General features: G+C 31.4%; 1 protein-coding gene across 1 annotated transcript in view; it reads left to right on the forward strand.

Annotated features, from left to right (window-relative positions):
- The first annotated feature begins 2,592 nt into the window (after positions 1-2,592).
- Positions 2,593-15,367, forward strand: part of LOC126011813 (inactive N-acetylated-alpha-linked acidic dipeptidase-like protein 2) — a 266,936-nt gene continuing 254,161 nt past the window's right edge. The window contains exon 1 of the mRNA XM_049775597.1: positions 2,593-2,744. Coding sequence (XP_049631554.1) covers positions 2,690-2,744 — 55 coding nt within the window. The 5' untranslated portion in view covers positions 2,593-2,689. The remainder of the gene's footprint in view (positions 2,745-15,367) is intronic.

Consider the following 15,367-nt stretch of genomic DNA (forward strand, 5'->3'; position numbering starts at 1 on the left):
ATTAGGGTTTTTAAATAAAAAAAGAAAAAGAATGTCAGGGATATAATAAAATTACAGGTAGTTTTTATGACTAACTATTGGGATATTTAAATAACAGTTGATTGTGTAGCATTATCTTATATACTACATAATATATCTTTTTAAGCAATTAAATTATGTATGTATAAAGTATGTATAAAACAGAAAAATGCTTAACATGTACCCAAAATGGAAAAAATGCAATGAAAATAATATTTGCATTAGTGACTATTTTTAAGCTTATTTATGTAAGTCTATAAGCACTAGGTTCAGCAATGTGGTAATATTTGCTGCATCTAGATTGATAGGATGAATATTGGAACTTTTTTCTTTTCAGTTTATAAACTTTTATTTTATTATCAAAAATTGCTCTGTAGTAATATAAAGGCATTTTTACCATTTAAAATGTCTAGAGAAGCTAATTTTTTCTTCATACATTTTACTATAGTAAGCAGAATATTCAAAATCACTCCATTGATCATTCTTTTTAATAATAGCAATTTCAGCACCTAAATATTTAAAGCCTTCACTAAGAACTTCAGTGTGAGCATTTCGGTGGTGTTTTTAATTTGATATTATACACATATTTTAATTGTTTTCCTCTATCAATCTTCCTCTATCAGTAAAATATCAGTTCCTTTATTAAAATAGTAAATAATAAAACAAATTAAAAAACAATTGTTTTATTAAGGTTTCTTTTAATAGAAAGCACATGAGAGTTAATTATACCTAAATTCTCAATGTAACGATTTTTCTCTCATGCTTTTAAATAATATATACTTTATGTTCCATGAAAGCCAGAAAATGCATATATTTTACCATAGTTGAGAAATGTCAATAATGTATCATGTTTTGATTCATTATTTTCTATATAAATTATCTTTACATAGTTATATTCTCTTGTATACACAATTATCCATCTTATTTATTCTACTATATACTCACAATGCTACAATATAAAACTTGATAAGCAACATATGCAGTAATAATAAAGTGTAGGTGTTAAGTAACCACAATATGAATAGTACTTCTTTCCTTTTTTCTTTTTTTTTAATTTTTATTGTGACCAATGTGAATTAAAATCTTTCACAGTTATTTTTAAGGTATATAAATAGTGACAGTGAATTACAGTCATTCCCACTGCCTGTGATGTTTTCCTTCCAACCCTGTTCCCATCATGCATTCCATACCTCCCCTCTTTGCCCCCTGACTGCTAGTGTAACAGATCTTCTTTGTATATTATTTGTTGTTTTTTTTTAAGTATCTTGATTCTCTTGTCATTTACTTGGGTTTGGTATTTGGGTCTGATCATTTTTTATTTCCACTCAATGTTCATGTGACTGTCAACTCCTGGTACCATCCACTTTTTTTCCTTCAATTTATGAGACATAACAAATGATCCAGTTCTGTGGTTCTGTTGGAAGAGAGAGAGAGAGAGAGAGAGAGAGAGAGAGAGAGAGAGAATGAATGAGAGAGAGAGAGAATGAGAGAGAGAGAGAGAGAGAGAGAGAGAGAGAGAGAGAGAGAGAGAGAGAGGAAAGCTGGGAGGAGTCTGTCTAGGAGCTATCAATATCAATTTAAAAGAAGAAAGGGAAAATAAAAAATCCAAACCAAAACAAGCAACAACATAACACTCAACAGTAAATAACAACAAGAAAAGAAAAATAAAAAAAGGAAGGAGAGCTGATGTGGCAAGATTTTGTGTGTGTGGGTGTTTGGTTTTGATTTGTTTTGTTTTGTTTGCATAGGCACAGTAAGTATTGAGGAAGTTAGAAAGGTAATCCCCTTGGCATAAGAGATACAGGGTTTCTCCACCCTTGAAGCATACTGTCATGTTATTTCTATACTGAAAATAACCCTTGGTTGTAGTTTTTTATTATATGCTGGTACCCTTTTATTATTTTTCTCTCCCAGGGGGAACAAACAGGATTAGAAAACCATGATCATTGTCTTTCATAAAAGATAAATCATGCAAAATTAAACACGCTATTTACTGCCAACACAGTCACCTCTGCTGACCCTCTCTCCAAATTATTTAACAAATTAAAGAGAACAAATCATACTGTTAAACGGTTAAAGTATTCTGTGCCATCACACTTATATACTAATCAGTTACTAAAGAACAGAGAAGAATCTTAATACTCAATATATCTCAAATCAAGTGCCAGAGTATTTGTACAAGAGGTATGACCTGGGCCTTATATGGGGGAGATTGGGATTCTATCTGAGCATCCCACATGTTCACTGAACAAGGAATCATTCCTGAGTATAAAGCTAGCAGTAAAACCTGGGTTTTGGTTGTTGCCCCAAAACCCCCAAAATAAAAATATGTGTATATGTATATATATATATATATATATATATATATATATATATATATATATATATATATATATTAAACTTTCAAAAGGAGACAACATTTGGCTCTATTCATTCTTTAATTACATAACATTATCTGGGAGGTCAACCTGTAACAAAAACCTGGGCAGAATAAATAGTGCAACTTAACTTTTGTATAATCTCTCTGGCCCATCTTAACAGCTAATAGTGTATTTATTCTCTCATTCAATTTCAGCTTTCCTTGTTGGAAAAAGCAGGATTTGGAGGTGTTCTTCTATATATAGACCCTTGTGATTTACCAAAGTTTGAAAATCCAAGCGATGATAACTTCATGGTGTCTCTGAATCCAGGAGGAGATCCTTCTACGCCTGGTTATCCAAGTATTGGTAGGTTCTGACAAATCAGTTATTCTTATTAATATTATAATTTTCAATTTCTAAATACATGTTTCTTAATTTATCAAAATGTCAAACTTTTAAGTTCTATAGAATAAAATTTTATGTCACTGTTAAAGAAATATTCCCCACCTTTAAGGAAATTTCTTTTACATATATATATATGTATATATACATATATATATGTATATATACATACATATCAAGGTGTTTAAATATATATGTATAAACATACATATATATTTAAACACCTTGATTACAAACATGATTATAGTTGGGTTTCAGTCATATAAAGAACACCCACCTTTACCAGTGCAACATTCTCATCACCAATACACTAAATCTCCCTCCTCCCCATCCCACTCACCCCCCACCCCTGCATACTTCCCTCAGTCTAGCTATACCAACCTGAACGTGCTCGATCTCGTTTGATCTCAAAAGCTAAGCAGCGTTGGGCATGGTTAGTACTTGGATTGGAGACTATTGAAGAAATCTTATTTCACTCCCTAAACTTGCAAATATTGTCCGTAGAATATCTTATATTTCTACCTCATTAACTCTGAAAATTAAAATATTGCATAAATTAAAATACATTAAATTATAATAGAAATAATGCAAGTAACTAAGACTACTCAAATTTTCTTTAATATTCTCACTGCTGGTTTTGTTTATCTATGGTCCCACATCCAATCTGGATTTTATACTGCATTTATTTGTTTGTCTCCAATGATTTTCAATCTAAATAGGTTTCCTAGTCTTCCTCCCATTAGCTTGACTGACACTTGAAAACAAATAACAGTTTGATCGAATGTCTCTCAATTGAGTTAATCCATTATTTTTTAATTATTAGATTTTGATCATGTTTCTTTGTCAGGATTAGTGAAAATATATGCCATTCTCTTAATATATCACAAGACCTGCATATATAAATATATCCCATTTTTACATTGCTAAATATGAAATCTTGATTATATTGGTGTCTTCTATATTTCCCACTATAACATATTGATAATCTTTTTGTTTATATTAAACTCTGAGGAAATAATATAGAACTGTAAATATTCTCTCATGTAATATGCTTCCATATAAATTTTAACATCCCATCAGTGGTTCTTCTTTGATATGATATGTAGTATTTGTTAAAGAACAAATCCATTTCTATCATTTCTTTTGAAAAAATTTTAGATAAGCATTGCATTATTGTTTTCCACAGTCTCAAAATAGGAGAAGTTATTATTAAAAACATTTGGGGGAAATTATAGAAATAGATCTTGGATCAATGGATCTTAGTTCTACTGTATTTTAATAAATAATTTATAGAGTACCCATATGACATACTCATAAATATTTAATATCATAATGAATAGTATTTTTGAAAGAAGTGGGAGAAGATGAGATTTACTTGTTTACATATTAATCCTTGTATAATACAAAGAAAATAAGACTGTGTTACTCTTTTTGTCTTTGATTGATGGTTATATTATCTATAATGTTTTAGACCAGATTTCTGGTTTATTAATTTATTATTCTTAAATTTTTCATTAGTTTATGCTTTGTTAAAATATACAACAATTATGTGCCTAATGAGATAGCTTAGTTGGGGGCCGGGCGGTGGCGCTAAAGGTAAGGTGCCTGCCTTACCTGCGCTAGCCTAGGACGGATCGGACCGCGGTTCGATCCCCCAGCGTCCCATATGGTCCCCCCAAGCCAGGAGCAACTTCTGAGCGCATAGCCAGGAGTAACCCCTGAGCGTCACCGGGTGTGGCCCAAAAACCAAAAAAAAAAAAAAAAAAAAAGAGATAGCTTAGTTGGTAAAGTGCTGCCTCATATGTGGCCAACCCTAATTTGATACCCAACATCACATATATTACCCTGAGCACCACTAAAAGAGACAGAAGTAATACCTAAGTATGGGTAGATATGGCTCAAAAACAGATAATAAATAAATAAATAAAATCTTCAAAACCTGGAGAGAGCAGGTAATTATTATGAAGACAATATGTTCAGTCTAAACAGCACCATTTCACTTCACACCCTATATTACCGTAGTTAAATATATCAGAGAAATTTTATTACTATCATATTCTAGTGTTGGAAACTTTCTAAATAATAAACGGGTTATTAAGTTCTTAAAAGTAGTTTAGTATAATAAAAACCCAAAGGGATATATTTTAAAAGAGCTGTTTTTTTTTCTTAACATACGCTAACTAAACCAAATACTACAATGGATTCTCTGCATGCCTTACACTACTTACCAGCTTTCGGCATTCTAAAATTTTGTTTAAATGTTCCCCATACCTACCAATTTTATTTGCATTTCATCTCAGGGAAGTTTTACCTGAGAAATTTTAAATATTAAAATTTCAAAAAGCAAAAATATCCAACAGTGAATCCCATGAATTTTTAGTTATAAAATAATGTATTACCTCTAGAATATTCTCTTTATCCCTTTACAGTCACTTTCTATAAGTAGACTTAGTTTAAAACATGATTCATCTGTACAGTCACATTAAATGATAAAAGCAGTCACAGACAGCATATATTTTATAATGTGTAGGTTCTTTTATTCAAAGTAATGTTCATGGCATTTACTCATGGTTAGATGTATTGAAAGATTGTTCTCTTTTAGTGCTGGGAAGGATGTCCTGGCTTTTATGTTTCAAATGGAAACCTATTACACTCTTCCAAAACACAAAATCCAAATGAATAGTCCAAACAAGACACAGGAATTTACTATAAAGAAATTCTTCTGAGTACCACAGCATAATCAGAATTATAGAGTCAGAGCAAAGAGTAAAATTTTCTTAAATAAAATTTGCACCTATAAGTAGAAATAATGTGTCATCTGACTTTTAACAAATATACATTTTTAACAATATTTGACACTGAACATTTATTTTTTTCTCAATACAAACTATTTTATTTATATATATGCATACATATATAATGAAGTTGTAAAAATACACTGAACTCTGCTGACATTTCAGTATGAAACTAGCCATTTTTAATTTAATCGATTTTCTGAACAATTCTGAGTTTTGAGAATAAGCCATCAAAACTTTATGGCTGTTCATTTACTTCATATGAATTTGACCAAAGGATGATAGTCTAAATTTGCTTTCATTTATCTCCTTTATTTTAAGATTTTGTAGAAAATATATTCTCTTGTCCCTAAACCCATATTTTGCACCTAATAGATTATCAGTAAATATTTGTTGATTAAATAATGTGTACTCTAACATACTGTAGTTTTTAATCATTCAAATCTTGGCTATATCTGGTATTAGGTAATCCAAAAATTTAAAAAAAAAATGTGTAACCACTTACCCATGCAGGTGTCTTTCTTAAATATCTGTTAACTGTCTCACATCTTTTCTCTCACACAAAATAGCATAAATTTTGTTGATTCTAAAAGGCTTATAATTCCATTTATAATATTTGGTTATCAGAAGGAGAGTAAATTACCTTAGTTTTTAATTATGTATAAATATTATATATTAATTGTTTAAAATAAAATACCAAATACTTCACTATAATTCTACCACTTGCTTACTACAAGTGTTTCAAATCCATTAAACTATTAAAAAACCAAACTTGATTTCCTTTAATATTGAATATTAAATATTATAATTATGAAAGAGTTTAAGTTTCATATAGCAAAGTTCTATTTATATCTTGAAGCCTAAGAAACTGAATCAAGTTATCTAAATACTTGACAAGTAGGAAGCTGACATTTCCTTAATATCAATTGTAATATTTATGATTAAACATAATCAAAGATAAACTTATTCTAAAATCATTAGTTGAAATTAGTATTCAAAGCTCAAAACATAAAAGGAACTAAAATGTATTGTTAATATAAAAATAGGAAAGTTATAAGTGGATTTTTAAAGAAATGTTCAGTTTGTTTTTTATTTAAATATGAAAAAAAAATCCTGGGGCCAGAGCAATAGCACAGTGGTAGGGCGTTTGCTTGCACGCAACTGACCCAGGATGGACATGCGTTTGATCCCTGGTTACCCATGTGGTCCTCCAAGTCAGGAACAATTTCTAAGAGCATGGCCAGGAATAATCCTTGAGTGTCACCAGGTGTGGCCTAAAAAACAAAAAGAAAAAAAAAGAAAAAGAAAAATCCTTGTCATTTGGTTCAAATAAAATATTTTTATAGTTCAGTCTTTAATATTATTAGAAAATAAATAAATATCGTTTAAAATATAAAAAAACAATAGATAAGATAAAAACAAATAAAAATGTAACAGGATCAGGAAGATAGCTCAAAGGACTAGTGAAAAAATAAGAAAAATAGACAATTCAGTGTTTTACTATTAATACTATAACTAATAAGGTTTTGATTGTGAGTCCTAAAAACTTCAGCTACAAAGGAATGTTATTTATCTTGATTCTTATAATTATTTAAAGAACCATTGATTATTAAGAAGCTTGGGGCCAGAGAGGTAGCACATAAGTAGGGCATTTGCCTTGCACGCTGCTGATCTGGGATGGACCAAGATTCAATCCCCGGCACCCCATATGGTCCACCGAGCCTGCGAGGAGTGATTTCTGAGTTCAGAGTCAAGAGTAACCCCTGAGTGCCACTTGGTTTGGCCAAAAAACAAACAACAAAAAAAGAAGCTTAAATTTTTTTAAGTTTTAATAGTCAATAACTTCAAAAAATTGTTTGTTTAAAATCAAACTTTCCTTTTACAATTCTAAGTTTTGTTTTTAAAAGTAGTTTTGGTAATGTAAGACTTCTTGGTCCAAAATAGAAAAAATAAGCGCAAGGAAGCCACAATTTGAAGTATCTTTTAGGTGCAGTGTAATATATAATGTTATTTTTATATGACCTAGCTTTAATAAATGTTCATCACATGTTAAAAAAAAACTTTTCTTGATTCACTTCATACTTTTAGCTTTTTTGTCAAAGAATAACTGACAACAGATAAAGAACTTTGTCTAGAATCTAATTTTATTCCAGTTCTTCTGAGAGTCTGTCCTTATTCCTGTAATACACAGTATTGATTACAATAGTTTATAGCATAATTTAAGATTGGAACAAGAAAAATTTCCCTTATTTTGTTCTCAGGCATAGCTTTATCCTTTTGGCTCTTTTATTATTTCATGTAAGTTTTGGCAGCATTTGGTCTGTCTTTAAAAATATGGCATGCATCTTGTAGCATAAGGAATAAGACAAGTACACTTACTCTCACTAATAAAATTCAACAGTATTGAAAGTGTTTTACACAGCTATAAGGCAAAAAGTATAAATTAAAGTAATACTTGTGAACAAGAAAGGTTCAGAAAGGTACCATTTTCTAGCCAAAGGTTCAAGCAGCTATGCCCTATTTAAAAACATAATTATATACATATAACAATATAAATATGTATAAAATGTATCAATTCAAAGATAACATGATAGTTTATGAAACAAACCTAAAATGTTACCAAAATAACTAGAAACAATAACAATAAAATAAGGTATTTTCCTATAAAGAAATACACATATGAATAATGTATATAGTATTTCTTTATTAAAAACAATAAATTAAAAGTAAACAAATCCAATTCTAAATGTGACCAAAATAAAGTACCAAAAACGTTACAAGTATACCTAATTATTAGACTGATTTTATATAAAAGATTGAGGAAGACATAGGCAGAATTTGCCACGATAGAGACATCTTCTGTGACTTGATCTTCTTGGCCAAGCAATATAAATAAAAATAAACAAGTGATATTACATCAAATTAAGAAGCTTCTGCACTTCAAATTAGATTACTAATATAAAAAGACATCTTCCATATTGCAAGAAAATTTCCACTTAGTACACATTTGAAAGAAGCTAATATCAAAGACCTTTAAATCTCTCACCAAACTTAAAAGTAGAAAGCAAACATCAAAAAATCCTGAGGAAAAATGAACTTTCTCAAAGACAAATTAAGATGGACAATAAATACTTTAAAATTATTCAACACTCATCATCATGGAAATTCAAATAATAAAATGACCTAACGCCAGTAATATTAGAAAACATCAAAACATAGAAACAGTAAATGGAAACTGCTGATGGAGATATAGGTGGGAATCTTATGAAATATCATCTTGATCATATATAGAAAGTTTTATATATATATATATGTTTAATTAACTAAGTATTGAGGGGCTAACAAGGTCATTTAGGAGTTAAGGTCATGGAACTGATCCTGTTTGGATACATATGGTTCTCCAGCACCGCCAAGAGTGATTGATCACTGAGGGCAGAGCAAGGAGTAATCTCTGAGCATCACTGGAGTGGCCCAAAATCATCCCCCACAATTAAAATTTGAGCTTTACCAAAATAGATTTACCAAAACAAATTACATTTCTTCACATCTAACATCCACTCCATAAAAAAAAAAATAGTTCAAAAAGATATGTACTACTATGTACATTTCAGCATTATTCATATCAACAAATTTCTAGGAACATCATAAATGCTCCATTACAGATGAAATAAGAAAAATAACTGTAGAGCATATGAACAATGAAATGTTACATATCCAAGAAAAGAGATGACATATTGCAGTTTGCAGCTGCCTGGATCAAAATGGGTTATGTCATACTTTGTTAAGTGAGTTAGGGAGAAAGAGAAATAGCAAATTATCTTTCTAATTTGTGAAGTATACAGGAAATTAGCCAGGTAATTAAAGGCAACCAATAAAAACAGACCTTGAACGCTGGCATATAAAACTGAATTTATAATGTAGAAGTGAGGATTCTGAGGTGAAAAAGAAACAAGAAGTAGTAGTGGTTGTTCAATGACAATTTGGTGATGGTTATTTTGTAGAAACTTTCTTGTCTAAAATATTAATAGCATACTATAAATTCTGGTTACTTTAACAAAATAATTAATAATAAAATAGGCTCAAAAAGTTGTTATACAAAAATATGTATTCAAAGAAATGTCATTATATATACTCCACTTCATCTTTCATGCCCATTCATTTACTATCTGCCTTTTTTGGTTCTTTTTATAGAAAATAATTATACACATGCTTAATTATTTCTTCTTAAAATTTACATAAAATATAGTATAAATATACTTATATTCCATATATATCCATTTCTACCATGAATGCATTATTTTATTCTATAAAATCATTCTGCTAACCTCTCCATATCGGCTTTTAGAGATTCTAGATGTCTGGTTTCTCCAGAAACAACTGATACTATAAAATTTGTTTGGCAGAATATTCAATAATTTTATTTTTTTAATAAAATATTTAAGCATAGTGATTACAAACATGCTTGTAGTTGGGTTTCAGTCATAAAAAAAATGGCCCCATTCGGGCCCAGAGAGATAGCACAGCGGCGTTTGCCTTGCAAGCAGCCGATCCAGGACCAAAGGTGGTTGGTTCGAATCCCGGTGTCCCATATGGTCCTCCGTGCCTGCCAGGAGCTATTTCTGAGCAGACAGCCAGGAGTAACCCCTGAGCATTGCCGGGTGTGACCCAAAAACCAAAAAAAAAAAAAAAAACCAACCTAAAAAAAAAAAAATGGCCCCATTCACCAGTGCAACATTCCCACCACCAATGTCCCCCATTTCTCTACCCCACCCCAGCCATGAAAAAAGAAAGCACACAAAGAATTGAGCAGGAGGAAAGCAGAATCACAAAACTTTCCAGCTACCTTTGAATGTTGGGTCTGTAATCCTTATTAATTGGTGGACCAATTAATTCTTTGTACTTCTTTGGAAATCAGTCTTTAAATATGTACCTCCTCATGAGGGTATGCTATGAATGGAGTAATTCTCTGAAACAAAATAAAATTGTCAAAGCTAAATAACAGTGATGGTCCATTGACAATGTTCATAACAAAAAAATAACATGTTCTCCCTGGACTGAAAAAAAGAAACAAATAAGACACTACTATGTAGTATCAAAACTTGATTATATATTATTCTGGGGAAAGAGTTAAAAGTATTGAACTTGTGTTAAATTGGTAGTTTTTACTCATATTTTACTTGATTTTAAATTGTTTATCAAAATCATAGAAAAAATCCAAATATTCTGACTACTTATCCAATGTTTAACATGCACAAATGAATACTACAAAGCATTTTCTTCAGTAAGAAAAATTGTATTGGTTGAGAGTTACAAAGCAAATATTAAAAAGTATGTGTTGTGACACAAAATTTGCTGTTTATAAAGTGTTTTTGATCATTCATAAGATTTTCTATGTAATCTTGAGATATTGAAAATTGTTTTTAAAACTTGAGTTATTTTTTTTATAAAACAGGCTTCCAGAATCAATGGGTATGCTTCATGAATTCTTTTATGGTTTAGTGTTGAACCAAACATAGTTGAGTGCTCCTAAAGTAAACATTTTCCATTTCCAGTATTCTCCAAAGAGGTTTTGAATTTTAAGTATGTAAAAATAAATCTTGTAATGCTACTTTAAGGTGTTTTTTCATTTGCTTCAATCTGCTAGCATTGTAAATTTTAGTACCAAACAATTTCATTTGAGAAATGCAGCCTGGGTAAAATATATATATATATATATATATATGCTCTATTTCATTTTGTATATCAACAGCCACCCAGTACTAAATGTTTTCAGTGAGAGCTAAAAATTAAATATTTGCAATATTATAATTTTAGAGAGAATCATTATATTTGAAAGAATACTAGCATGGTGTACATTTATAAAAATTTGAACATCAGGTTTAGCAGTCTCTTTTTTGCATATATAATGAGTTTGTCTACTGGTGGAAAGAATTCAAGTTATAAACTCTCTTGACTATTGAGAAACGTAAAATGATATCACTTGTAAATTCACAAACTTTGTGATTTACATGAAGATTTCACATATGAATTTGACTTTATCCTCTCATTTTCTGCTGAAAATGAAAATGATTACCTGCCGTTGTCGTTAATTTCTCCATGTGTGATTTGAGGACATTTAAGGTGCTATATGCAATAAACTTTTTAAAGAAACGAAGCGTTAAATTAAACTATGTATACATAAAACTACAAATCTATGATGATGATAAAAATAATATTTTTTTCTGGGTGGGAATCGGGCCTTAACAGCTTGCTCGGAGGCTAGCTTAGCTCTGTGCTCAGCAATGACCCCTGGTGGTGCTGAAGACATGTGCAGCCAAACATAGTCAACAGAATGCAAAGCAAATGTGTTCATACTTGTACTATTCCTCTAACCATGTTACGTGGGTTTTTGTTGTTGTTGTTGTTGTTGTTGTTGTTGTTGCTGTTAATTGACTACTGTATTGTGAACCACTTCCTAAATTTTTTGACTTTGGAGTTAATAGTTGAAGAAATTTAGAACTTTCGAGTTAATAGTTGAAGAAATTTCGAAAGAATTACCGTTTGTCAAATATGCTATGGGAATGCTAGCCTATTGACCCCCTCCCTGCATATTTAGGTTTTAACTTTGACTTTTTCACATTTGTCACATAAAATCTGATTTAAAAGAAGAATTTAGAGAAGGACAGGGTTAATTAGGTCTTATGATGTTAACTCTTTCAGGTGTACCTGTTTATGTGAAGGCAATGAATGAATAACCAGCAAAAAATAATAAAATAAAATAAGTAATTTGGGTTAACAATTAAAGTCATAATTATATTTATAATTGAATTTATGCTATATTTTCAAGTCTTAAAATTCAGTATATCCTAGCTAATCTTTTGCTCAGCATTACCTAATAGATTTTATCACTCACCATATTCAAAAATTTTTTTAAAAACATATACTTGGATAAACCCTAAGTGATTTTTCTATCCTTTACCTCCAGTGAGCTTTACCATTTCATAGATTCAAAATAAAATTTTTTTATCCTCAAATACCAATGAGATGATATGTTTTAAGAAAATACAGATATATACATTTTCAAAGAGCCAAAAATAATCGTATCATTAGTCAATTATTTCTAAATGTATCTTATTGAATTTTTCATCTGGTCCACAAATTTACTTAAGTTATTACTGTGGTATCTCTTTAAAATCTTAGTCATTTTAATATTTTAAGAAATTTTTGGAATCCTTAATTAAAATGCAACCTAGTAAGCCATTATTCTTTTGAGTAACTTCTATTAATTTGGGTGTTTCTAGGATGAATTTTGGTGCACAATGACTTTGGGTACATCTATTATTTAATAATTAGTGTCACTTGAACTATGAGTCTAATATCTTAGCCTTGATAGCATGTCTATAAAAGAAGATTGAAAAACTTTGCCTGTACTCTTAAACCTATCCCTTCATTGGAGAAACTATAATTCTACTATTCAACTAGTAAGATATATCAATGAATGCTTAAATATACAAAGTTGTGTGTAGGTTGTGGTTCTTTTGTGAAAGCTGTAAAAGTAAAAGATAATCTTTAGAGACCAGAGATGGAGCATCTTGGCTTCAGTTGTACACTCGAGGAGGCATGCCTTGAAACAATAAACCACCAAGTGGAAAAGATCTGAGTGACAGTTAATATTTAATTGTATAGTGTTGCCTTTCATGTGTGTGATAGCCAACATGTAATAACATACTGCAGGTAGTATTTTAGATTATATCCTGAAGGGACTACACAGGGGAAGGGCAACAGTTGTGAAGTACTGAGATTTAGAGGCAACTTTAGAACTGCAGTTATGCAAGAGAAAATGTGAATAATTACTACAAAACTTCAGTATTAAAACATCTGAATGTTAAGCATGTTTCCATTTTAGAAAAGGTAGAGTGCTACAAAATCCTCCAGGCACTGAGTTTCTGGAAAAGGTGAAAAGAGATTCCAAATCCATGCAAAGTTTTGTCACTATATTGTGGCCAGAAGTAAAGGAATCCTCATTAATTCAGGTCAGAATTACCCTACATCTCTTCTGAGACTGAGTCCTTTGGGTACTGAGGTGTAGATCAGGGTTGCTTTCCTGGAAGTGATGAGTTACTCACTCCCTGTGTTAAATCAGACAAGTTGCTGTCCAGAGAGAAACTGGCTGCAGAGTTCTCTTGTTGCTGTTGTGTATTTAAGTGCAGTAATAAATCAGTGTACAAAGAGATTAAATCACAAAACACTGTTTTGAGCACGGCCTCTCCTTCTACAGAGAAATCTGAGAAGTATTGAACAACTGAGCAGATTTGCTGGCATGCAACTGAAAGCCATTTTTCTGGAAGATAAGCTTCAATTTTGGAGTCAAATAATGGTAGTCACATCATATATAAATGAGAACGCTAATCAAAAATTGGAGTGGCTGTGTGGAATGTAGGGGTTGGACTAGATGATCTCTTTGTAGGATATGCAAGCCATTATTGGAAAGCTCATAGTAGTATGTAAAGGTCCAGGGGTCTTGCTTTGATTATTTCTTCCCTCTCTTTCTGTCTCACTGCTACAAATGAATAATGACTTACAATGTAATTCTTATAATGTAGATTGGCTTATGATGTATTATCTAGTCCTAGCAAGAATCTTGGAAGTCACAAGTGCTATGTGTTCCAAATAAAAATTAAGTTGAAGATTTTTCTTTTAATTGCATTGAATGCCCATGTCTGTAAAGAGAGCTTTATTTGGCTCCTATACACATACTATTCCTTAACAAAAGTGTACATTAATGAGAATGAACATAAATGCAATGTCAATCATTAGCTGAGGCATTTGATAACTTAAAGAAAGCTATCCCATTTTAAAGAAACTGTCTTTAAAAACAAATTTTTATTCGTCTCTAATTAATTTTTATTTGTTTTGCTTTTTGGGTCACATCCAGCAGTGCTCAGGGGTTACAGGCTCAGAAACCGCTCCTGGCAGGCTCAGTGGACTATATGGGATGTCGCAATTCAAACCAATGACCTTCTGCATGAAAAGCAAATGCCTTACCTCCATGCTATCTCTCTGGCCCCTGTTTATTTGTTTTAAATCTGTAATAACAAACTACTTATGCATATACTGGATAAATATTTTAGGATAAAGTCCCCAGGAATAGATGAATGAAGTACTACCTGTGTAGATTGTTCAGTGATATGGATCCTGGTCCGCAGACCAGAAAAAATGAGATAGACTACTGACTGGTGATCAGTAGTGACATTAGTAGGATGCCTTCTGATTTTTAGAATATATACTATTTTCTGGTTACATGACTAGATCCAGTGGGCCATTAAAAAGGGTAATCATGGGCAGGAGTGGATCACAGTGGTAGGGCATTTGCCTCGCTCACTGCTGACCCAGGTCGAATGCTAGTTCGATCCCCGGCATCCCATATGGTCCCCAGAGCCAGGAGCAATTTCTGAGTGCAGAGCTAGGAGTATCCCCCAGAGTGCCACTATGTGTGGTTTCCCCCCCAAAACTCTAATAAAAATTAAAAAAAGAAAGAAAGAAAGAAAGAAAGAAAGAAGGAAGGAAGGAAGGAAGGAAGGAAGGAAGGAAGGAAGGAAGGAAGGAAGGAAGGAAGGAAGGAAGGAAGGAAGGAAGGAAGGAAGGAAGGAAGGAAGGAAGGAAGGAAGGAAGGAAGAAATAAAGAAAGAAAGAAAGAAAGAAAGAAAGAAAGAAAGAAAGAAAGAAAGAAAGAAAGAAAGAAAGAAAGAAAGAAAGAAAGAAAGAAAGAAAGAAAGAAAGAAAGAAAGAAGAAAGAAAGAAAAAGGGTAATTA

The sequence above is a fragment of the Suncus etruscus genome, chromosome 6 (genome assembly GCF_024139225.1).
Source record: "Suncus etruscus isolate mSunEtr1 chromosome 6, mSunEtr1.pri.cur, whole genome shotgun sequence".
NCBI classification, from domain to species: Eukaryota; Metazoa; Chordata; class Mammalia; order Eulipotyphla; family Soricidae; genus Suncus; species Suncus etruscus.